Raw genomic sequence first — 23,708 nt, 5'->3', positions numbered from 1 at the left:
GCGCACACCGTAGCCCGCAGGGTCCAGACCACCCTTGCATCCCTGGCCGACCGAGCCTGGATCATGGCCTGGCCCTGATCCATCGCCCGAAGCCAGACAGAACAAGGACAGCGCCGGTTCCCCCAGCGCCCGCTTTTTGAGGGAAAGCAGAGAGGGCCAAGCCAGGAGGTGGGATAGGCCGAGAGACTGAAGGGGAGGAAAAGACCCCGGAGAGTGCGTGCCAACAGACAGGAGCAAAAAGACTACCACCGCTTCCGTCTTGGGACAAGCTAAATGGCATGTCAATCCCCAATGCATCAAGCTGGCTTCGCCTTCTCGCCATTCTTCGTCTCAGCTCTAATCATACATACATAACGTGCGATACTACCCACCCTGGCGCTTCCCTCGCGCTTCCCTCTCTCCTCTGCTCCAGCCTCCGTACTTACACGGCACACAAACGAACACTCACTCACTTTCACACACTTGCATCACTCCGGACGACTCGAGTTGTAGCCAGCCGTCCTTCCTCCTAGATTACTTTCAGACCACTCGCCTTGGCACGTCAGTCCTCGAACACCACCCTCTCGTCCTCTCGTCTGGCCCTCCGCTCGTGCGTCCTCTTCGGCCTCATTCCTCCTATTAGCCGCTCCGTCCCATCTTCTCCATTCCTCGCAACTCGGCAACGCACCAGAACCGTTACTTGTTTTGTTTCACTCGCCTTTCGAGGCTTCCCGCCCTCCATCACGCTCACTGTGTTTGATTCCGTTCGCCCTGCCGCTCCCGCTATCGCTACCGCTATCATCTTCCCCCCCCTTTTACATCAATAAATCTAGTGCCCAGACTTCTACCACACTTCTGCACACCCCGCATCGCCACCAGCATCGCAACAACACCATCCTACCAACGATTGGAACCTTGAACAGCCGCCATCGGTGGTTCATATCTTTGACGGCCTTGCTAAATAGACGCCTTGGCTCAACAATATCGGTGGAACTGGTGAAGACGGAACGGCACTCGATTAACTTGGATTCACTCCTCAGGAACCTGCCATCCGAGCATCTCACGTGGCCCTGTCGCGACATTTAAAAAGTTCGGTGCCAGTGGCGTGCACTTTCCAAACCCCGACCAGACAGATCCTGTTGATCATCCGAGACGTCGTGAAGTACACGACGAGCCTTGCGTCTCATTCGAATCATTGAAAGACCCGATCGGCAAAGACACAGCGTCGTCGACAGCATCCCAACACACTACACAGTCTCGCCACATCAACTGTCGTATACACTCACAGACACGCTTGTTGAAACCTAACCACCGATAGATATGAAGCCTTCAACTTTGTTCTGCGCCTTGGGCTTTGTGCAGTTGGGCATGGCCATTCCCGTCCCCGCAACCTTATCAGATCTCGTCACCCATGTCAAAGGCGAGGCGCGTCGTCTGACCAAGATCACCCGCGTGTCTATGCATCACACACCACCAATCTCTACCGTCAAGGAACCCGAGGAACAGAAGATCGAATTCAGATTCGACAACAGCCCCGTATCACCATCGGAAGACGTGCCTCCGTCACTTGTCCTGGCTGCGCCTCGCCCACTGAAGACCACCTACCTTCAATCACTATCTAAGCACCCGGGATCAGGGAAGGACAGAGTGGTGGATGTGGTGGGCGACGGGACTCCTGAGACGATCAAGCCCATGACGCTGGAGGAGGGGCTGGCGAAGTTGCTGCCGTCAAAGCCTCGCCTAGGCTGCTGGAAACACGTTCAGGGCCCCACGCCATCCATGTCAGTCGTGGATCAGCACCCCGATTTGATTGTCCTCGGGGCCGTTCTTGCTCTGGTCCTTGTTTTACTGGTACTCGAGACCGTTGGCACAACATTCCAAGGGTGAGTTTTCCGTTGCCATCGACAACGAAATGCATTTGACTGACGACATAGCAGGGTCCGCCAGCACTATGACCCCAGAGGGGAGATTCGTTTGGAGGGAGACGAGAAGCCTTGCAAGTCGCCATCATTCCGCTGCGACTCGTGCGACTCGGTGCCTTACGAAGATGACGTTGGCGTCCAAGGTCCGAGATCATGACCATAACGGGTGACGGAAAGATAAAGGATAAAAACCAACTTAAAAACTCCAGAATCAAACAGTCGTAGGACACAGACCTTTAATAATGTGGAGACTGGCCATTGCGATACCATCTTACTTTCGGAGCGCGGCGCTTGACTTGGGCATAAATGAAAATATTACGATTACACTTGTCGTGTTTGTTCACTATGCAGCGTGCGTCCCTGTGGGCAGAAGACATAGTCGTTGGTGTTTTGAGAGACTGGACAGCAAGTTTTGTGCAACACGCAGCGAGAAGCCGATATGGTAGAAACCAAACAACAACTGAGCTGGCAAAAGGAGGTAGGTAAGAGGCTGCCCTCTAGGCTTTGGAATAGTAATACTGGAATGCATCACACAAGACGCCAAGAGCCATCTCATAACTCCAGCTGGAGAAGGCCAATAAAGTTTCTCACCTTTGTGCGTTTGTTACGCCAGGTTATACATAGAACTACACCAAACATGGGTCATTGTTTTCAAAAGTATATAGTTGTTGCAACTCTGATTTAGCTACCACCGGGTCAGCCCATGTCGTTCGTCGAATCTGAAGCAAGGACGTGCCTCCTGGGCAGTCTTTGTTGCTGCATGGTTCAAATGGCTCTTGAATGACAACTTTTGGGGTGGTCTTACCACTAGAGCATGTTTGACGGTACAACAGGAGTAAAAACAAATCGGGTGGCCAGTCGTATGTAGATATCGTTTGGAATCGACAGAATGCTCAGCCCGTTCCGAGAAAGCTTCTGGGCTATGCATGAGTTGGCATTGAAGCCTTGCGTCTAGCTGGACTGGCGTCTGGATAAATGCAGCTTCCGAGGGTCCCTACAGTTGCCCAGATAGATTGTAAGCGTCCAGAACACAACGGGCCACAGGAGCTACGGACAAATCGGGATGGAAGGGCGGAAGTGGACAGTCAAGACAGTTGTGGACATTGTAGCAACGGAACAACTGGACTGCTGTGGTTATTGTAGCATTGGCGCGTGGTCTTCAAGGTGTCAGAGATCTTGGCCTTCTGGGCCAGTTTGCACACAACAATGAACAATGGCATTATGGCTATTTCTAGAGGTAAAACTAGCCCCTGCTGTGCCTTGAAGTTGATCCCCCCTCCGTTTGACCTCTTCACTCTCGATGAACTGAGTCGGCCTTTCCATGCCGGTTGCCGTAGTTAGTAGGTCCGATGTTGACAAAGACCCTTCATCATGGATCAGCCTCGGCCAGGGAAGCCTTTTCGTGGTCCGTTCGGGCATGCTTTTGGATTATTTCCAGGCTCCGGACGGCTATCCCTTCATGTTGACGTTTCCCGGGTTCTGAGTTGTTGAGTCTTCCTGTACAGGATCCGTCAGCTGGCATATCTCCGATAGCCTGTGACACACTCCAGTACGACACCAGAGTGGCTTCCGAATCTGTACACTTCAAAAAGCTCTCCAAGCGTCATATCCAGTATCTGCATTCTTGGAGCCTTTGACAATGGAAGCACCGATCCGCTCGCAACCGTACACCCGTGGCTGTATAAGTCTATCGGAACTGATCGAAGTCGACAAACTTGGAGGTATGGGCATGCGGGATGTGGCAGAGGCTTGCTCCCGCTTCAATCTTTAATCCGGGCCTATTTACTCAGCCATCACTGTCAAGATGGAGAGCGGAGCTGCCCTGGTCTCAAAAGCCGGCATCGCCCTCGGCGTAGAAACTGTCCAAGTGTGCTTTACCGAGTTGATGCCGTTCATGGCGACGTGAGGTTGAAGAGTGCCCTTGCAAGTTCAACAGCGACTGGAAAAGGCTCTCTGGTCTCACCGATGACTTCTTGGTTCAGCTCTGCGAGGCAGGCTCGTCAGTTCTTCTTGTCAGACTACTACGCGAAGCTAGGCGATGTGAAGTTGCCTGGTCACGCGCCACCGTGTAACGCCCCATGATCAAGATGTGGGATACCCCGACAGGATCTGGAAACGACCCTTTCGACGAGAACCTCCCTACGTGTGTGGTTGGCGATCAGTGATTTCACGACCCGTCTCTCATCCAAATGTTGAAGAACGAGAACGAGGTTGTGGCCTAAATAATGAAGAGACTGTGATAGAAGATCAGCCTCCTGGTCCATCCCGGTGCCGTCCAACACGAGGACCTGGATCACTAGCGCGGCGGACCTCGCCGCGTCGTCGTGTGAGCTGGTCTGAGCAGCCGTCTCTAGAATTTGTGGTGTGATGATGCCCTCACTGGTTTCCTCTAGGGAAAGCGCAAACAATGCGGATTGGATGCCTTTGATTTCTCGCTACATCAAAAAAAGAGTATCGTATCCGACAGCTCACCGTTCCACTCCCGGCGTTGTCCCAGAGCCTCTTCCAGCTTCTTGTTGTCCGGAGGCTTCCAGGGCTTCGCGACTGCGGCAGACATTTTTTCGAGATTTAAGGTCTTGCAGCAAAAAGTCGACAGAGGGCTGCTTTTTCGTAGCTTCGAGAGGGCGGTGTTCGGCTCGCGTGCCCAGGACGACCTCAAGTGGCACTGCCGCTGCCACGCTAAGATCCTCCGTCGTCGAGTTTCAGCCCGGAGAAAGATATTACTTGGTGATTTCCCTAGCATCCCCCGAGGTCTTGAAGACTCTCTGATCAGTTTGACAGTTGTCTCCAAGGTCTTTAGGGAGAAAACGTAACTGTGTCGTTTCTACCCCTCGCGACACGTGTTGCGGCCATCTGTAGTACATTGTTACTGTTGTCTAGTAGCCTGGAGTGTATCCAGAGACGTATCCCAGTCCTGGACCCCAGCTTTGCGCATGAGTCCCGTCACGTCGGAGTCAAAAAACTTGATGTTATGGCAGAGGCGGCCGAGTGCAAGATCCTAGTCGAAGACAGCGATAAGACTGAAGGCTCCAAACACAGATGAGGCAACGTCCATTCCAAAACTTTCTTGCAGTGACCGGAAGCTCAGGCGCTGGGAACGACTGATTGCGTGCAAGGTGACGAGCGGCTTGGTCGTAAAGATGGCTCACTCAAGCTTAGGTCTACACAAATAATGTATGTCTCTCGACTGAAGCGCGGGGCGAGGGCAGCTGGAGGGGTTTAAACTCACACGCTGGCAAGTAAGGTAGAGACTGAACACATCCTCACGGACAACCCAATGTCATTGAAGGAGCGAAAAGTTCGGTATCTCAACTCGTACGGTGTGTGGTAGTACGAAAAGCACGTCCACTTCATTCCCAGCTAGACATTTATTCGCCAGATTCCAAGACACAGTAGTAGCCTTGGCACGCAGTCCGTTTGTCTGCTTGTTACAAGTCTCTGCCAAAGCCATACGACGAAGAGTCAAGATTCATGCCAGAGCCTCCTCCGATCCGTGGACGTGCACCCTCGTCTCATCGCAAAAAGGATGCATGACAGGAGCTGTCCCAAAATTGAGATGATGGGCGCAAGTACCCGTGCCGTGCGTTGAGCTCGCCAGGTGAGGCGTCCGAGAGACGGCGCCAACATGTGGTGGTGCGGGGTTATACCATTTTCACGTCACATGCGAGAAGGACGGGGTAGCTAGCTCGTCGACTCCGGAATCACGGGCTTCTCGTGAATGGGATGGTTCATATTTTACGAGTTTCAAATTCTACAAAACGGATCGCTCAAGGACCGCAATGTTTCCTTTTCACAGGTAACAGGATATCGTTACGTAGTTTTACACAAGGCGTTGTAAAGAGGACTTTGGCTCTCTACTAGGGGCTTTAAACAAGATAAGGAGAAGGATGAGGGTCACAAAACATGGCGGCTAACAGCTGCCTGTCTACGACTTGTAGGCGCTGGGGCCGATCATGAGCTCGGGGCGGACGAGCTTGTCGAAGTCCTCCTCGGAGAGAGCGTTGAGCTCGAGGGCGGACTCCTTGAGGGTGAGGCCCTTCTTGTGGGCGTTCTTGGCGACCTTGGAGGCCATGTCGTAGCCGATCTTGGGGTTGAGGGTGGTGACGAGCATGAGGCTGTCGAGTGTCAGTGGACCAGACACACGAATGCGCAAGCGAGGTAGAACGGTAGGAAAGGGGGGGGGCGTTGGGGGACTTACGACTCTTTCATGATGCTGGCAATCTTCTCCTCGTTGGCCTGGAGGCCGGCGACGAGGTTCTTCTCAAAGGAACGCATGCCGTCGGAGAGGATGCGGACGCTGTGGAGAAGGTTGCGGATGATCAGGGGCTTGTAGACGTTGAGCTCGAACTGTCCGTTCATGCCGCCGATGGTGGTCGCGACGTGGTTGCCCATGACCTGGGCGCAGACCATGGTGAGGGCCTCGCACTGGGTGGGGTTGACCTTGCCGGGCATGATGCTGCTGCCGGGCTCGTTCTCGGGGAGGATGAGCTCGCCGAGACCGCAACGGGGGCCGCTGCCGAGGTAGCGGATGTCCTGGGCGATCTTGGAGAGGGAGCCGGCGAGGGTGTTGAGGGAGCCGTGGGCCTGGACGATGGCGTCGTGGGCGGCGAGGGCCTCGAACTTGTTAGGGGCTGTCTTGAACTCGGTACCGGTCATCTTGGAGACCTCCTCGGCGATGGCCTCGGCGAAGCCCTGGAAGGTGTTGATGCCGGTGCCGACGGCGGTGCCGCCCTGGGCGAGAAGGCGGAGGTCCGGCAGGGAGCTCTCGACTCTCTTGATGCCGGCTTCGAGCTGGGCGACGTAGCCAGAGAACTCCTGGCCGAGGGTCAGGGGGGTGGCATCCTGCAAGTGGGTGCGGCCGATCTTGATGATGTTCTTGGCGTCGAACTCGTCGACCTTCTTCTGGAGGGCGTCGCGCAGGCTCTTGAGGGAGGGGATGAGTTCATTCTCGATCTCGAGGACAGCGGCGATGTGCATGACGGTGGGGAAGGTGTCGTTGGAGGAGGCGGAGCGGTTGACGTGGTCGTTGGGGTGGACGGGCTTCTTGCTGCCCTTGACACCGCCGAGGATCTCGATGGCGCGGTTGGAGATGACCTCGTTGGCGTTCATGTTGGACTGAGTGCCGGATCCGGTCTGCCAGACGACGAGGGGGAAGTGGTCGAGCAGCTTGCCATCGGCGACCTCGGCGGCGGCCTGCTGGATGGCCTTTGCGATCTTCTCGTCGAGGCCGTAGCGCACGTTGACGGCAGCGGCGGCGCCCTTGAGGATGCCGAAGGCCTTGATGATCGGGGGAGGCATGCGGTCCTGGGGCTGGTTGATCTTGAAGTTCTCGAGAGAACGCTCAGTCTGGGCGCCCCAGTACTTGTCGGCAGGGACCTGGATCTCGCCAAAGGCGTCGCTCTCGGTGCGTGTCTCGGTCATTCTGGGGGCGGTGGTGTGAATGCTTCGCTGGAGGGAGAAGGGGCTGGTGAAGTTTGCTGATCTGCTGGAGGAGTTCGCCGCGGGGTAAATAGCTGCGGGGGAGGAGGTGAATCGGGTCGAGCATGTGGAGAGGCTCTTCGCGCATGTCCTCGGCCCAAGGGTAAGCCGTGAGTTCGCCAGGCCGGAAGCGGCGCGACGAGCGGGTGCCGAACGAAGCATGACGGACCGTGTTGTTTTCTTGGAGAAATGGGGGAATTGGAGAGACGACCGAAAAAGCGGCGCTTTGAACTTGAAATTAGCCAATTGGTGCGTTCTGACCACAAGTGCAGACAAGAAAGACGCGCAACAGTTTTGACAGATTTACAGAAGAATCCAGGACGAGAGAAAAAGCGACGGAAAAAACGGACGAAAAAAAAAAAAAAAAGCTTCGATTTTTCCGATTCAATCAAACAGAAGTTCGATCTCCTTCCGAAATGGTTCCGCTTCATGGGATTGGGAGCTCGAATGCGTGTGGAGCTTTACAACGGCCCGTGCATCCGGCTTATCCCGATGTATGTGCCGACAACGGCGACACCACGCGGGGAGTGTGCCGCAAATCTCCGGCTTCCCATAATTTGCCTAACCCATGCTACTTACCTAAGCGCTTTTCCCACGATGACTTTGCTATTCGGCTCCCACCGCTATCCCATTCCCCGAGGCCGAAGTTGTCGTCACTATTAGCCAAGCATAGAACACAGTCCAAGAGGCAAGATGCAAGCAGCATGCATGCATCCAGCATCCAGCTCCAAGTCCCTTGCAGCGTCCGCCGCGGGAGCAAAGGGATAGAGCAGGTACCTAGGCAGTGTATGTAGCACAGCGGGCATCCCGGCCCCGTTCCGCTGCAGCATGTCATCACTCACCATAGGGCTCCTCTTTGGCCGCCGCCGCCGCCGCCGCCGCCTCCCACGGGGACGGAGTGCTTGTCGTTCTTGGAGCACCGTGGACCCATGGCTACTACGGACTTGCCGGCGCTCACAGCCCCTCCTCCCTCCTCCCCAAGGTCCACTCTGAGTCCTACTTGCCCCCCCCTCCCCTCTCCAGGCCCCGAAGGACTCATCTCAGTCCTCAGTGTTTTTTGATGCATGCACAAAATGGCGGTGTTGACAAGCTTGACACTGTCGAGGGTCCCAAGATCTGAGGCCATCGCGGTCATTGGCTCCTCAACGCAATCACACACCCTTAGCGTCTGACAGTCTTGAACGGAGGGGAAGGAGGACGGCGATCAGCAGATCCAATAGGCACACCTACCTCATCATACTGGGACGAGTGATGCAGGGAATGCTGCGGTGCCTTATTCGCCAGCAACCAGCAGCCAGCAGCCCATACGACAGGCCCGTTGCCAAGCTACCGCAACGGCACGCCACCACCCAAGACAGGGGACGACGCGAGCCTCATTAGCTTCCTGCATGGGACTGTAGCTGCTGTGGCTTGCGCTGGCCAGAAAGGGGTTGACGAAGCTATGTGGGTTTCACTTCCTTCAGCCCAACACGCCGCCTCTTTTGGCTGGTTGCTCCTGGCCATGCTTACCCCCGTTATCCCTTGTCTAAGAGTCTAGAGTCGCATCTGCTGCAATCCCCTTTTCCTTCTTCTCTCTTGCATACCTAACACCTCCACTGTGACTGCCGCACTGCCTCCTCGAGCTTCAGATACGAGTACTTGAATGCCGCCTTGCGCTGCTCCTTTCAAGTAAGAGAGAGGAAGCACGCGACATCCCATCTTCTCCCACGCCCATCTGATGAAATAAAAAATAAAAAGGGGAGCCCCGAATCGCCGCCCTACGCCCTGTGGACTGTCCACAGCCCGCCCACCTTTCAAGACGAACAAAGCCCCCCCCCTCACTTGCCGTCCCGCACGTTTTGTCTCAACTCGAGCTCCAAACCCCACCCCACCTCTGTCTGCTCCAAGCGTCAGCTCGCACTCTCACTCTCACCACCAAACTAAAACTACAGCGACAAACCCGGTTCGAAATCCCCAGGAACCTCCCAGCAGATCGCAATGTCTCTCCAGGTCGACGACCATAGTCGTCGTACCCGCTCGCGCTCCCCGGGCCGTCGCGAGCGCAGTCGCAGTCGCGGCCCCGCGCCCCCTGCCATGGTCGACCCCCCGCGGGAGCCCAGCTACGGTTACCCGGAGGACGACCTTGACGACAGGTATGCCCGGGACCGGGGGGACCGGGACAGAGCCGCGCGCGTTGTTACCGCCGAACCAGGTTCCGGCACCACCATGTCGGGGGCCATCCCCTATCCGGAAGACACCAGCGACGCAATGTTCCCCGGCACCAAGTCTCTCTACGACTACGATGACCGCCGCGCTGCTCCGTCCTACCGCCCACCTCCGTCTCCCCAGGATAGCTACTACCGCAACTCGCGCGAAACCTATGAAGACCAGCACGCGCGCACTCCCGAACCACGCGATGACGACAAGTTGAAATACCTCCCAGCCAAGTACAGCAATCATAGCCGCAGCAGCAGCAAGTACGGCAATGAGGCCGAGTACCCGCCCTCTAGACCCCCTCGTTCAGACACGGCCGACCTGTACCCCCCTCCGAAGCCTCCTCGCCCTGTCTCCCCCGGCGGCTACGCCTACGCCCAGCCCCAGCCTTATGAGTATGCAAAGCCCGACGAGAAGGCCAAAAGGAAGGAGGAGAAGAAGAAGGCACTGGAGGAGAACCTCGCGTACGGCTTCGATCCCCACGCGTCCAGGCCGGGCTTGGCTCCTGAGCCCCGGTACTCTGGCCGCGCGCCGAGTCCAGGGCCGCAGATCTCAGCCGGCGCCCAGGCCTACTACGGCAACGATCCTCGCGTCTCATCCAACATCTTGACCGTTGAGCCCGGCAGCCGCATGCGCGACAAGTCGCCTCAGCCGCCGACCCATCGCATGTCCAACTTGTCTGTAAACACGGGCCATCACGCACTGAACATGAGCATGTCGTTGGCGAACGCGCCGGGATCGCCGTTGCTGGAGTCGTATCACGGCACATACCAAGACATGTCGCCGATGCCATCACCAATGCTGCTGGCCTCCTCGTCGCAGGATTTGCAGGTCATGGAGCCACTCTCCCCAATTGGCTCCGACGACGAGGGCAGGCGACGTCGGCGGGCGCGGTTTCACGACATCGAAGACGATGCCGCGAGAATCGCAAAGGCGCTTCGCAGCGACAGGAAACACCCGGATCCCGAGCCCCTGATTGAGATTCTTCCGGGCCTTACCCACGACCAGGTGATGGATCTTCGCAGGGAGTACAAGGCGCTCGTCAAGACCGGCTCGGACCGCAAAGGTGTTAACGTGGCCAAGCACATCCGCTCCCGCCTCAAGGACGCCGAGCCGAACCTCATGAAGGCCTGCTACTCTACCGCGCTGGGACAATGGGAGAGCGAGGCATACTGGGCCAACTTCTGGTACCAAGGCGACAAGACGCGGCGGGAGCTCCTCATCGAATCCCTCATGGGCCGCACGAACCATGAGATCCGCCTCATCAAGGACGGCTTCAGCGACAAGAAGTACGACAACAGCCTGACCAAGTGCATGAAGACGGAGTTGAAGGAGGACAAGTTCAAGAAGGCCGTGCTCCTGGTGCTCGAGGAGCGCAGGATGGAGGAGTATGATCCCTACGGCCGCCGCCTGGCCATTGACTACCACCTTGTCGAAGACGACGTGGCGGATCTGCGCAAGGCCGTCAAGTCGGAAAAGGGCGGCGAGTCGCTCATGATCAGCATAGTCGTGCAGAGAAGCGACTCGCATCTCCGCGAGGTGCTCAAGCTGTACGAGCGGACGTACAGATCCAACTTTGCGCGTGACGCGCTCAAAAAGAGCGGTAACCTTGTGGTGAGTGAACAACAAAACATCCAACGGCCAGGGAGTGCACTTCATTTTGCTGACAATTCCCGAACCAGGGAGAACTACTGGCCCACGTCCTCAACGGCGTCATCAACAAGCCCGTCCGCGACGCCCTGCTCGTCCACCACGCCCTCACGGCGAGCCGCAAGGACGCCCTGCGCCGCGAGCTGCTCATCTCACGCCTCGTCCGCTTCCACTGGGACCGCCACCACCTTGAGGCCATCAAGCGCGCCTACCGCGAGCGCTACGGCCGCGACATGCAGGAGGCTGTCCGGGAGGGCACGAGCGGCGATTGGGGTCTCTTCTGCCGGGAGCTGTGCATCTACCGCATGCCGAACGACGTTAAGAGCTACGAGAAGGTACCGGTGCAAGTCCGGTGAGGTGACGGTCGATTAAACGAGGTATACGTGTTGCATGAAAAAGAGACGGATGATAGATGGATGAGATGTATAATGAGACTATGAGCCATGGGGGGAATCTGTCCGAACGGCCTATCTATTCTATGTCTGATGCGCCGTTGAGAATATGGAATGCCACTGTCTTGAGCCAATGTGACACCCCCCCCCCTTTTTTTTTTTTTGATGTTCACTCAGCTCCGACCTACACAGAGCCGATACACCGCCGTCGGGTCAAGCCCTTTCAAACCGCACAATCCTCTTTCCACCTTCCTCCCTCCTCGAAACGACCAATCTGTCCCTTTCCCCAACCGCGTATGAGCTCCCCTCGGACCAGTCGTCGATCTCCCCGACCCTCTCATCCAGATCCGATCTCCTCTCCCAGCTTCTCGCACGCCCCCTATTCCCTCCGCGCCCGCCACCGTCCCTGAGGTCCCTATGACGGTCACTATCCCCCAACGCACCACGCATCATGAAGAACTCCTCGTCGACGCTTCCGTCCCTTCTCGTCCTCGTTCTCGTCATCCTCCTTGTCCTCGGTTCCCACCTCGATTTCCCGAGCCCATCTCGCTCATGGTATTGATATCCATCCTCGGTGCGGTCGCCGCCTGACACACCGGCGGGGAACACTTCGAACTCGTCGAACAGCAGTGTGCGCCTCCGGCTGGGCTGCGGTTGCAACTCGTCCTCGCGAACCAGAATATCGTCCAGGCGTCCCCGCGCTGTCCGATGTCGAGCCGCTTGTTGTCGTCGTTGTCGTCGTTGTCGTTCGCAGGAGCAGGTTCCGCCGCAGACATGCGTAGCCGATTCGCTCCCTGGATTGGCGAGATCGGAATGGCCGTCGACTTTGAGGCCCCATTTCTGCGGGTCTTGCTGTTTTGTTTTGTCGTCTATCAGTCCCATGTTTCTCGTCTCCCCCATCCCCATGTTCAAACAGGACAGAGAAGATTGTATCCTCGGCGGGCCGTACGTACCTCACCAGGACGCCTCGAAAACCCGACGACGTCGCCACCCCAGTCGATTCTTTCCTTGGGGCGATTCCAAAGCGAAGATCCCTTCTTCCTACACTTCCTACACTTTTGCATCTTCTCGCACTCCTTGCACTTATTCTTCGTGTTGTTTGCCTTCGCACCGCACTTCTTGCGGCCCGACGCACAACAGTCCTTCGTACCGCTATTGCAGCACTCGCTCCCCTTGATGTCCGAATAACAACAGCACTCTTCGCAGGCAGATCTATCAGCGTCCGAGCTCCAGTCAGATTCCCAAACGCCGTCGGTGTCGTAATCTATGTAGTAATACCCCTCGCTACCGTTACCGCCGCCGACGACCCCCTCGTCCAAGACCACAATGTCATCGTCGAGGGGTATCACCTCGCGGAGCTGCTTACGTCGGAACGGCCGATGCTGCTGTTGCTGCGGCAGCGGCGGCGGCTGTCCGGACCGCAGAGCAACGACGGTCTCGTCCACCATCTGGCGAACCTCGTGACTACTTGATGTGCCCATGTCGGATGCTCATATAGAGGCGAGCTTGCTTGGTTGTTGCAAGGACGACAGCCAGTAAGAAGACGGGGAAGACAACGGCCACAACGTGATGAGGCTTCGATCGAGGATTCAGAGTAAGACGAAGAGAAAAGAGAGGAGACACGGAGGGCAGTAGAGGTAGAGCTCGAATACCTCGCCTCGACTGCTTCTCCCCTCACTGTCTGGGCGTGCCACGGCTGCCCGCATGTAGGCAACCATCCATCGTCATCCGAGTCACACCTGTTAAACACGCGCCATCAGCATGAGCGCACGAAGCTTGGGATCAGCACCCACTTATCATACTAGGGCTAGCTGATTCTCATTTACTATGAGCAAGAAGTATACAGCGACAGAGTTCAGCATCACAATCAACTCAGATACTAGGAGTGTGGGGTGGTGACAGGGGTACGGAAGGCGGATAACCACTGTACGCTTAGCTCACAATTGACATGCCATTTCACGCGGAGGACATCTTACCCTCTCGCGCCTCAAAACAGTCACGAAATCCCGCCTCTCGTATTCACACATACATCCTCCGGTGCGCCGTCCAACATGTCCAGATTCTTCCGACCCGACGGTGAATCGTCTGACGACAACGATGAAAATCCAGTCACCCACTCAGGACCATCCCGTTTACCTGATCCGGCGTCAACCCGCCCCCAACCCGGTCACAAATCCAGCTCGAGCAGCCTCTCCTCCTCGACCTCGGAGTCCCAATCCCCTCTCCTCGATTGTCCAACCCTACCTGTACCTGTCAGTCTAATTCCCACTATCAGGGGTCGGCGGAGTGGCCGCTCTGCCAGTCCGCCTGATCCCCTCCCTGCGCCACTTGTCCAGGACATTCTCCGGTCAGTTCCAAGTCTGGACATGGAAAATGAAGAGGATCTACACCTTAAGTTCACCTACAAGCGGTACAACTGTGATGGCATTGATATTTGGCTCCAGGCCATTGACCCTGAGACGGGCGACTCGCTCGTCCACGTCATTGTCCGTTCTGGGCGCATCAGAGCTTTCGGGGCGTGCCAACTCCATCCAACCTGCGGAAACGGGACGGCACGGTTTCAAGGCCACCGCGAGAGGCACATCTTGTTCATGCACCAGAACAGGGAGGGTGACAACGGGCTGCATGTCGCCGCGCGGACAGGGGGGCTGCCGCTGGTGAGGGCAGTGCTGCGTGCCTTTGTGGGCAGGGACACGGACGACGGGGCGAACACCCCGGGGGAGTTTGACCGAAATGAGCTGCCCGGGGACAACGGGCGAATGTTCTCCTGGCAGGCGAAGAGGATCCTGTTCATGGAAGCGAGAAACAGGGCGGGAAAAACTGCCGCAGATGAGGCTCGGCATCATGGACACAAGGAGGTGGCTGGCTTTCTGGAGCACGTTCTCGACGGTTCATACCCTTCCGATTGCGGTGATAGGGAGAGCATGAGACAGCTAGCCAGGTCGATATGGGGATTATAAACTTCCCCTTCACTTTGTATAGTTAGTCCTAGAATCTAGAGGTCACTGGTAGATACGATTCCTGCGTCCCATGCTCGCGACAAAAATATGGAAACACACACCTCATAGCCTTTAGCTGATATTGTTCTGGTGGGTGTCCGTTTATTTTTGATAATAAAACCTGGTTGAGCTAGGGGCTCACGGCTAAGGGAGGGTTTATTGAGGATGGCAAGACGGTGTCGGCTGATACACCGTCTGCTGGACACGGCGACAGAGGATGTGAGTTGGGTGGCGAGATATGGACGATTGGAGATCCGGGTGGTGTACTTGGCACCTCGAGTGGCCGATCTGTGGAGGTTGAGGTTGACTGGTTTTCACTCATCTCTCCTCCCATCGCCAATTCGGTGTCATCTGCCCTTGTTGGTGGTGACAGTCTGTCATATCGCTCCGAGGGTGCGTCGTCTGCTTCACACTCCGTCACTGTCACGAATGGCCGTACTAACTGCGTTTAAGAAATAGGAGAGAGGGCAGCTGGCCACAGTATCCTGAAGGACCTGAAAGAGCTGGCGGCACTCTTCGTACTGTTCGGCGAGAAGCTTTTCCAGATGTTAATCATCCTAGGCCTAGTTTACAGCATCCAACGCAGAGGCAAATAATTCCTTTAGACTTAGGATTAAGACGCTTATAGCATTATACTTCAGCCATAATTCCTCCCAGAGACATTTAGGGTTGCAAAACCTATGTTTAGCTCGTATCCTCCGGTCTTGATCCATCGTAGAGGTCATTTCCAGCGGCTGGAAAGCCGGCATCATGCGGCCGTTCGTCTCGGATATCGATCGCGGACAAGTCGTTGGTCGGGCGTGCAGGCCGTCGGACGGGTATGAGGATGGATATCGTAGATGATGTCTGCAATATCGACGCAGGCATACGTTGTATTGAGTAAGTGTGGTTTGCAAACAGAACAGGTGGTGACAGCATTGGGGGCTGGATGGGTGACTTGCTCAAGTCTTCAACAAAGTCTTTGTTGATAGAAAGTTCGTTGCGGAAAGGTGAAGATGAAAGTGCGTGTCTACTAAATTGGCCCCTTTTCGAGGTCTGGCGGCACAAGCATTTTGGCCGTGATGATGAGATCGACCTCACAACATAGGAAGGCCCTTTCTTCGTTCCTCTGATCTATCTTTCCATGAGATAATTCGGCAATATGTGATTTTGGCAATAAGACCAACCGCAAACCAATGCTTTACCCTACGCCGTACGTATACGGAAGAAATACCATGGCACTCCCGCCCCGACAGAAACAAATACACACACACGCCTGTTCCTCAGACGGTCCTCGCAGGCCGTTGTTCAACGCCAAAACAACCCACGCCAGTCAGTTCATTTAAACATTACAACGTCTCACCCGCATGCTTTTTTACAACCCCCTTCCCCGGCCCCCGGGACGTCTCCCACTTCTTACAAGAAACCCTTGGTGAGACTCGGCGCCCGACTAAGGCTGCTCTTCCGCTTGGGCACAGAAATCATCGAGGCGGTTTCGTCGTCAACGCTGAACCCCGCTCGCCACGCACCGCGTACGCTCCCCATGGCAGACGCCGCTCCCTTTTCGAATCTCAACGCCTTGATGCCTTCAAGCTCACGCTCGAGTCGCATGGCCCTCTCCTTCTCCTCGCGAAGTTCCCGCTCGGCCCGGCGTGCTTGGAGCTGGTTTTCAGACTCCGACGACTGAAGTTCCTCAATCGTTTGCAGAAGCTTTTCGGCCTTGTCACGCATGCGGGCCACGTCGTCCTGCAGCTGCGTGTTCTGCTTGTCCTTGCGGTCGATCTGGCCCTGAAGGTCCTTGACAATCCGGTCAACGTTGCGGACCGATCGCTGAGACTTGTTTCTTTCGTTCTCGTGCTCTTCAAGCTGAGACTCGAGCTGAGAGTCACAATGTCAATAAATGATCTGAATGATTGTGGGATGACATCCTGGCTTACCTCTTGGATGCGTTTGTGCAAAAACTTGATGTCGTGGCTGGCGCTGGAATAGCCCTTGGTTTCGAGATCAACGCACCTGATCTGAATCTCGTTTAGAGCCTTCTCCAGAGCGGCCTTGTCCTTCTGAAGCTGAGAGCTGGCCTCTCGCTCGACCATGGCCTCCTTTTGCATTTCCGATGCCAATGCTTCGGCACGTCTCATCTTCTCCACCGCAGCTGCGGCAATGTCTTCCTTCTGGGCCAGACTAGATTTCAGCTCCAGCATCTGTTTGTCAATGTTTGCGGCATCGCGCAGAGAAGCGCTGTCGCCGTTTGTGAGGTCCTCGAGACCGGCCTTGGCCTCCTCTAGGCGAGCCTCGATGCTGCGCTTCTCCCGAACAAGGGAATCTCGCTCGGAAGTAACCTCATCTACCGACGCGCGGAGGGATCTAACTTGCGACAATAAGGTCACAATCTTGCCCTGGGCCTCGCTGTGGGCATTCACGGCCTCGTCGCGCGAGGACACAACGTCGGCCAAGGTCGACTCTAGGCGGGCCTTCTCCTTAGACCACGTCGAGCTGTTAAGAACCTCATCGTCCCATTTGGAGCGGAGCTCGTCAAGTTCTTCACGCAAGCGGGCAATCTCGGCCTGCTTGAAGAGCTTCTCCTCACGGGCCAGATCCAGCTCCTTGGTCAGCGTGGCGAACTCGGCCTGGTACTTCTTGCGAGTCTGCTCCATGCTTGTTTCCTTGTCCTCGATGTCGTTGGCTCTCTGGTTCCGGTAGTCCTCGAGCTCGTGCTGCAGGCGCTTCTTAGCTTGAGTGGCGGCATCAAGGTCGGTCGATAGGTCCTCGAGCTTCTCTTCCAGTCTCTGGTTCTGCCGCTGCAGGTCCTCGATCGTGGAGTCCATCTTTTCCCTTTCAGACATGATCTCAGCGTATGTCTCCTCGGCTTCTTTGGCTTGCGTCCTCGCAAACTGTTCCGCTCGACTGGCCTTGAGAACCGCAATTTCCGCTTGTTCCAATTTACTGAAGTATTCATCAGCACGACTCTTGTATAGGTTCAAGCTGGACCCAACGTCGGCAAGTTTGGAAGTTTCGTTGTCGAGCCGGATTTGCAGATCGGAAAACTCCTGTAGAAGCTGGCTCCGGCTGGCGGCTTCCTGCTCGTGAGCCATCGTCATTTCCTCGAGGTCAGCCCTGGTGTCGCGGAGTTCGACTTCGAGGGCAGCCCGGTCGTGGCGCATCCTTTCGAAATGGTTCTTGACGTCCGACAGTTCTGAGATGGCATCCCTATGGCTATGCAGAAGTGAGCGCCGCGCCTCTTCTTGGCTGTTAAGCGCGTCAAGGATCTCCTCGTGCGAACGAGTCTGAATATCCCGTAGGGACAACTCGCCAGTCCTAACGCTTCTCTCCAGAGCCGACACCTTCTTGGCTGAATCGTCCAGCATGTCGTGCAAGCGACTGTTGACCTTCTCCAGCTTCTGTACACGAAGGACCGAAGAGTTCTCGTCGAAATCCTCCAGGGGCGACGAGCCACGCTCGAGTTGGCTCTGGAGATGCCGGTTCTGCATTTCGGCAATCTGAAGCTGGTTCTGCAACTCCTCGACTTCGGCCTTGAGATCCATGCGGTTATTGAAGCTCAGGATGTCCGCAGTCTTATCGGAGCGAGCAGAGTCGAGAGGTTCCGGTTCGAATCGTCGAGTCGGAGTCGAGTTGTTGGAGTACTGGCGCGTCTGCAACTTGGATCGTCGGAATGTAGGCGAACCATTGAAAGGGGCCTCGTTAGGACTGATCTCTTCGAGCTTGCCTCTCATGGGAGAGTCGACCCGAGCAGAGCGGAGATCGGCCAGCTGGGTCTCGGCGTTTGTCCGCGCGGCGGTTTGGACGCGGAGGTTTTGCTGGAGATCCTCTACTTTCCTGACCAGATCGAAGTTCTTGCTGAGTGCGCCCTCGTTTGTGCCGTCCGCTTGAGGCGGGATAACAACTTCGGGATCGACCGTCTTGAGAACCTTGAGCATCTGAGCCCTCAACTCTTGCAACTCCTTTTCCCTAGCTTCCATGGTTGATTGCAGAGTGCGAGCATTGGCCTGAGCCTGCGTGCGAAGCTGGCGTTCAGACTCGATGGTCCTGTTGGCTTCAGCCAACTGCGCCGCGGCTGTCGACGCCGTCTTTTCGGCGTTCCTCGAGGTCTTAGCTTCCCGGGCTACCTCATGGTTCAGGTCCTCCAGGTTGAGTTGCAGCTTCTCTACCTTCTTCTCGAGGCCGGCGATGGTGAACTGGGCCTCACCGAGCTGCTTGTTCAGCTGGGCGTTCTGCTCGTCTGCTCGGGCTTTCTCGCGTTGCAGGCCCAGCACTTGACTCCTGGAGGCTTCGCTCGCTCTGGAACTAGAACGGGCAATTTCGAGCCCCTTTTGCTGGATCTTGTTGAGAAGAGCACGGTTGTCGTTTTCTGAGGCTGTGAGACGACCCTTGACAGTAACCAACTCTCGCTCAAGCCTCTCCTTCTCCTGATCATTCTTGAGCCCGAACTCGCCAGAAGAAAGAATGAGCTTGTTGAGATCCTCGACTTGGCGATTGAGGTTGACACACTCGTCTTCAAACCATTTCAGTCGCTCTTGGGCGGCATCCAGGTCCTTCCGCAGGCTTTCCTCTCTCTCGCGAGCGGCCCGAGAAGCTGCCCGTTCGCCTTCGACCTCGGCCTGCACGCGGGCTTCTTCAGCTTGAGACTTAGCGACACGAAGGCGTCTGATCTCCTGTCGTGCTTCATCGCGTTCCCGTTCCGCTGTATCGCGGGCTTCTTTGGTTCGACGCAGGTTGTCTTGCTGAACGTAAAGCTCCTTTTCTATAATGATCTTTGACTCGTTCAGGTGATCGTACTCTTCCTGTAAAGCGTTGAATTTGTGCTCGCTCAGAAGCAGGACATCATCACGAGATTGACGTTCCCTGCTAAGCTCCTTTTGGATGTTGAAGAGCTCATCCTTGAGGTCCTTGATCTGGGCCTCCAAAACCTGACGGTTTTCGTCTGCTTGGGCATCCTCGGAGAGGCGGGTTTCGAGAAGCTTCTTGGCGTCCTCGGCTTCCCTCTCGAGCTGTGACTGTTGCGACTTGATGGCAGTAATCTCAGCCTGAACTTCACGAAGTTTGGCTGCTGCGTTTTCCTTCTCGGACACCAGTGACTTCTTTTGTTCCTCAAAGGTTTGACGCTCCATCTCATACTTCTTGTTGTCGCCCCGCAGAACGGACAGCTCGCTCTCCTTCTTCTGCACGAGATCTTCGTAGTCCGTCGAGGTCTTGGACAGTTCGGAGAGTTGTTGCTGGACCTGGCGGTTCTCAAGCGCAAGCTGGGACTCCCTCGACTTTGAGGACTGAAGCTCCTTTTGTGCTGTTCGCAGTTTCACTTCGAGATCCTGGTCTACCTTGAGAAGCTTGCTCTCCAAGTCTCGCGCTTTACGATCCTTGAGATTGAGCTGGCTCTGTAGCATCTTGATCTCGTCCTCGAGCAGTCGTTCCTGCTCGCTGCGCTCGGATTGCTTTTTGGAAATCTCGTCGATGGAGCGCTCCAGCTCCTCAGTTCGTGTGGAGAGTTCCGACTTTTCTTGTTCCAGTCTTGCAATGAGCAAGGCCGCCTGCTCCAGTTGAGCCCGGTACTTCTCGACATCGTTCTCGGCCCTTTTCTTGGCCTCCAGCAGGTCGTCGAGTTGGTCCTCTAGCCTCTCCTGGTCTTCTATGGCACCAGAGAGCTTCTCCTCGAGTTCCGCTTCTCGCACCTGTAGGCGCTTGAAGATCTCTTCCTTGTCCAGGGCAAGTGCGCGCTCACTCTCCAAGGTCTGTTGGATACGCACCATCTCGTTGTGGACGTTGCGTCTGTCCTCCTCTAGCCTGTGGCGGTCGTCCGACTCTTGCCTCATCTTATCCTGAAGCTGGCGAATCATCGCATCCCTCTTCTTGACCTCTGTAGCACTGCGAGTGGCTCCCAAGAGGGGTTTCATCTTGCTGACTAGTTGCCACCACGGGTTTTCCATAAGTTCGAGGTAGGTGCTGAAGTTTTTCTGGATAATACGGGTAGCCTCGGTCCGGAATAGTCTTTTGTAGGCAACACGTCGCTGGATGTAACCTCGTGCGACAGACTGGAATCGAGACATGATCTCGGTGATAAGGGCGTCGCGCTGTTCTTCCAGCTCGGCTAGGACACCGGCCCGAAAGAAGACCTTCGTAAGACCTACGCGGTACAAGCTCCTGTCCAAACCGAGCTTCTCGAGCATCATTGCTGCCACAGCCTGACCCTCCTGGTAGCCCTTTGGAACATTTTTGCAAAGCACTTCGTACCGCTGACGGAATTCAGCAAAGGGGAGGCGATTGGGGAACCCGGTTCGGGCAATGCGGATGCCTTCGAGGACACCATTGCATCGCAGCTGGTCGAGAACGAGCAGTTTGTTGAACTGCTTGGGTTTCTTCTTGTGGTTCGGCAGGATACAGCGGACAAAATGTGGATGAGTCGAGTGAAGTTGAGCCATCAGGCTGTGAAGCTGTTCCTTGTGGCGCTGAGCGACGGTTCGGAACAGTCCCTTCTTGACCCTGTTGCGGCTGGCTCCAAGGTCATCATCCACATCGGCACAGTCGGCGAAAAGGTCGGCAATGTGCTTATCTGTAGAGGAAGCAAGGAGACGAGTGATGTTATCATTCAACGGGTCTTTGTTCTTCTCCAGCCATCCGTCGGTGGAATACTCGACCTCGGCCGCGTAGTGTGTGAGGATGAAGCCTTGGCCTAGCCGGGAGGGTCGATACTTGTTCGACTTCTTGTCCCACAGAGAGTTCAGCTTTTCGGTGAAGGACTTGTCGGTTGCCTTGGGCATCACGCAGTCCTCATCCAAGCAAGAGAAGATACCAATCGGATTGGATAGCTCAATCAGGTCGATCGTGGGTTGGAGGTCGCGACCGAAGTCGATGAACTGCCACTCGATTTGTTCCCGCGCATACTCTTCTTGCTCGAGCACAAACATATGATGGTTGAAGAATTGCTGAAGCTTCTCGTTGGTGTAGTTGATGCAGAGTTGCTCGAAACTGTTCTCCTCGAAGATTTCGAAACCGGCAATATCGAGGACACCGATGAAGCGTGAGTCGTCTAGCCCCATACCCGTACGATCCAGCTGGCGATTGATGCGCGTGACGAGGTTGCCAAACCCCCTTTCGTAGATACCCTTGGACAAGGCGTCCAGCCCTAGACGGACTTGTTCGGGGGTCTGGACCTTTTCAACCCATTCGCGGCCCGCCTTGACTCTGGGATGAAGCAGGCCTTGTAAGAATGGCTCAAGAGGTACACCGAGCAGCTTGCACACCTTGGCAGCTTGTTCCTTGGCGTCGGGGGCCAACCGGGCTTGGTCTGCAGCACGGCTTTCTTTGACAACGGAGATGTTTCCGAGGTGCAAAACCGCAGCGATAGTTCGGATGATCGAGTTCTGGTCCTTGTCTGAAAATCCCATCACACTGAAGGCTTCCATCAATGAGTCCCATTCCTCGCGGTCGGAAACCCCAACAATGGTGTCGTGGCCAGCACGTGTATAGGCAAAGTCCTCGACATCAAGCCCATCCAGGAGGAATTCTTGCTTCAGTTTCCCATCCGCGCCCTTGAGGAGCTGGTAGAAGATGTGGTAGTTTCTCTCGTGTCCATTGATCCTCACGACGCGAGACTTCTCCAACAAGTACCAGTCGATGAATGCGCCGGAGATTGCACCGGCCCGGTTGAACTCAATACGGATGAATTTTCCGAATCGCGACGAGTTATTGTTGCGCACCGTTTGGGCGTTGCCAAAGGCTTCGAGGATAGGGTTGGCACGGAGGATTTGTTGAGACAGGTTCGATTGCTGAGACTTGTTTTTGACTGGGGACTCTGAATGGGCAACAGCCGCAAGGTACTGGATGACCTTCTTGGTGTTTTCGGTTTTGCCAGCACCAGACTCGCCAGTGACAAGAATGCTCTGGTTTTCACCCTCGTCCACCAGGTTGCGAAAAGCGTGGTCGGCCATGGCGTAGATGTGAGGTTTTGTGTCCTCCCTATTTCTGCCCTTATACATATTGATATATTCGTTCGTGTATATGGGCAGCGGACAGTAGGGGTTGACGGTAACCAAGAAGAGGCCGGAGTAGGTGTAGATTAGGTCCGCTTGGTATCTCATATGGAGGTTGTGGACCACAGATGCCTCGTTCAGATGGGTCAACTCGGCCATATCGGTTGCCTTGTCGAACTTGGCAGGGTTGACTTTGTCAACGCTTTCAGCATCTACCTCTCGTTGCTGTTTGGCGTGGATTAGCTATGCGCTCTGCCGACATATGTGCAGAGAACAATACTCACCGTACCATCGTCACACTGGACGAGTATCTTGCTGCCCTCCATTTCTTCAACCACCCAACCCCTCACGAAGGCGACTTGGGGGTCTTTGAGCCATACATAACGCTTTCCTGAAAAGTCATTCTCTCCCTCGATGCCTCTGACCGCGTCAGAGCCTCGGCGCATCTCCTCGGTCTTGATGAATGAGGGCGCAAATGTTCCGGAGCCACTATTCCTCGAATCCGAGCGGTTGTGGCGGAAGTGGCCGGTGCCCGAGAACATAACAGGTGCTGCGGGTGCTGCGGGAGCTGTTGAGGCAGTCGAGTGGTTTCTGGCGTGCGACGTGGGCGTGGACACCGCCGATAGCGGGGATGGGGAGGAGAAGACTGCGGATTTCGGCCGGCTGCTGCTAGGACCGGGCGAAGTCCTAGCGAAAGGGTTATTTCGCGGTTGCGCCATTGTGTCGGTAATCGTGGAGGATGAGATATTTTCAGAAGAATGCGGTTCTCAGAGCCGCGGGGTCGTGTCGCTTTCGTGTCGTTCGTCGCAAAACGTCTCTCGTCGATGGTCCCGCTCATGGAGTAAACATTAAGACCGAAGCAAAGCTGACGAAGGGCAACCCAGCGAAATCGTGAAAGAAAACAATACGAAAGAATTCGCCGAGTCGCAACCTCTTGGGCGAATGATGCCTTTGCGAAAAAAGACAAGATCAATTCAAGCTTGGGGAGGCTGGGGAGTGGAGGATTGTCAAGTCGACGTAAGGATGGAGATTGTTGTCTTTCAACCACATGAACAGGGATACAGGTTGACGGTTGCTCAGGGTACGCCTGAGCAAAGTAAACAATGGGGGTGCCCCACGTGACAGACGCCAACT

The 23,708-nt window shown here is 55.8% G+C and overlaps 8 protein-coding genes across 8 annotated transcripts; 3 read left to right on the top strand and 5 right to left on the bottom strand.

Annotated features, from left to right (window-relative positions):
- Nucleotides 1-1,299: 1,299 nt before the first annotated feature.
- CH63R_07447 (uncharacterized protein) lies at nucleotides 1,300-2,058 on the top strand (the record flags this gene model as incomplete). Its single annotated transcript, XM_018302422.1, has 2 exons — nucleotides 1,300-1,862; nucleotides 1,917-2,058. The coding sequence occupies 2 exons, from the start codon at nucleotides 1,300-1,302 to the stop codon at nucleotides 2,056-2,058; spliced, it is 705 nt and encodes a 234-aa protein (XP_018157200.1).
- Nucleotides 2,059-3,955: 1,897 nt separating this feature from the next.
- On the bottom strand, nucleotides 3,956-4,458 carry CH63R_07446 (uncharacterized protein; the record flags this gene model as incomplete). The annotated part of the gene is made up of 2 exons (XM_018302421.1): nucleotides 3,956-4,323; nucleotides 4,374-4,458. 2 exons carry the CDS (start codon nucleotides 4,456-4,458, stop codon nucleotides 3,956-3,958), a joined length of 453 nt encoding a protein of 150 aa, XP_018157199.1.
- A 1,368-nt stretch (nucleotides 4,459-5,826) lies between these two features.
- Nucleotides 5,827-7,541, bottom strand: CH63R_07445 (Fumarate hydratase; the record flags this gene model as incomplete). The annotated part of the gene is made up of 2 exons (XM_018302420.1): nucleotides 5,827-6,016; nucleotides 6,100-7,541. The coding sequence occupies 2 exons, from the start codon at nucleotides 7,539-7,541 to the stop codon at nucleotides 5,827-5,829; spliced, it is 1,632 nt and encodes a 543-aa protein (XP_018157198.1).
- Nucleotides 7,542-8,038: 497 nt separating this feature from the next.
- Nucleotides 8,039-8,505, bottom strand: CH63R_07444 (uncharacterized protein; the record flags this gene model as incomplete). Its single annotated transcript, XM_018302419.1, has 2 exons — nucleotides 8,039-8,156; nucleotides 8,222-8,505. The coding sequence occupies 2 exons, from the start codon at nucleotides 8,503-8,505 to the stop codon at nucleotides 8,039-8,041; spliced, it is 402 nt and encodes a 133-aa protein (XP_018157197.1).
- An 851-nt stretch (nucleotides 8,506-9,356) lies between these two features.
- CH63R_07443 (Annexin ANXC4) lies at nucleotides 9,357-11,578 on the top strand (the record flags this gene model as incomplete). The annotated part of the gene is made up of 2 exons (XM_018302418.1): nucleotides 9,357-11,186; nucleotides 11,255-11,578. 2 exons carry the CDS (start codon nucleotides 9,357-9,359, stop codon nucleotides 11,576-11,578), a joined length of 2,154 nt encoding a protein of 717 aa, XP_018157196.1.
- A 249-nt stretch (nucleotides 11,579-11,827) lies between these two features.
- CH63R_07442 (uncharacterized protein) lies at nucleotides 11,828-13,095 on the bottom strand (the record flags this gene model as incomplete). The annotated part of the gene is made up of 2 exons (XM_018302417.1): nucleotides 11,828-12,454; nucleotides 12,568-13,095. 2 exons carry the CDS (start codon nucleotides 13,093-13,095, stop codon nucleotides 11,828-11,830), a joined length of 1,155 nt encoding a protein of 384 aa, XP_018157195.1.
- An 885-nt stretch (nucleotides 13,096-13,980) lies between these two features.
- On the top strand, nucleotides 13,981-15,209 carry CH63R_07441 (uncharacterized protein; the record flags this gene model as incomplete). The annotated part of the gene is made up of 3 exons (XM_018302416.1): nucleotides 13,981-14,472; nucleotides 14,748-15,006; nucleotides 15,073-15,209. The coding sequence occupies 3 exons, from the start codon at nucleotides 13,981-13,983 to the stop codon at nucleotides 15,207-15,209; spliced, it is 888 nt and encodes a 295-aa protein (XP_018157194.1).
- Nucleotides 15,210-16,008: 799 nt separating this feature from the next.
- On the bottom strand, nucleotides 16,009-23,293 carry CH63R_07440 (Myosin type ii heavy chain; the record flags this gene model as incomplete). The annotated part of the gene is made up of 3 exons (XM_018302415.1): nucleotides 16,009-16,470; nucleotides 16,530-22,799; nucleotides 22,859-23,293. The coding sequence occupies 3 exons, from the start codon at nucleotides 23,291-23,293 to the stop codon at nucleotides 16,009-16,011; spliced, it is 7,167 nt and encodes a 2,388-aa protein (XP_018157193.1).
- Nucleotides 23,294-23,708: the final 415 nt, after the last annotated feature.

The sequence above is a fragment of the Colletotrichum higginsianum genome, chromosome 5 (assembly GCF_001672515.1).
Source record: "Colletotrichum higginsianum IMI 349063 chromosome 5, whole genome shotgun sequence".
In the NCBI taxonomy this organism is placed as follows: Eukaryota; Fungi; Ascomycota; class Sordariomycetes; order Glomerellales; family Glomerellaceae; genus Colletotrichum; species Colletotrichum higginsianum.
Note: the sequence above shows the minus strand (reverse complement) of the source record. Positions and strands in the feature narration are given on the sequence as shown.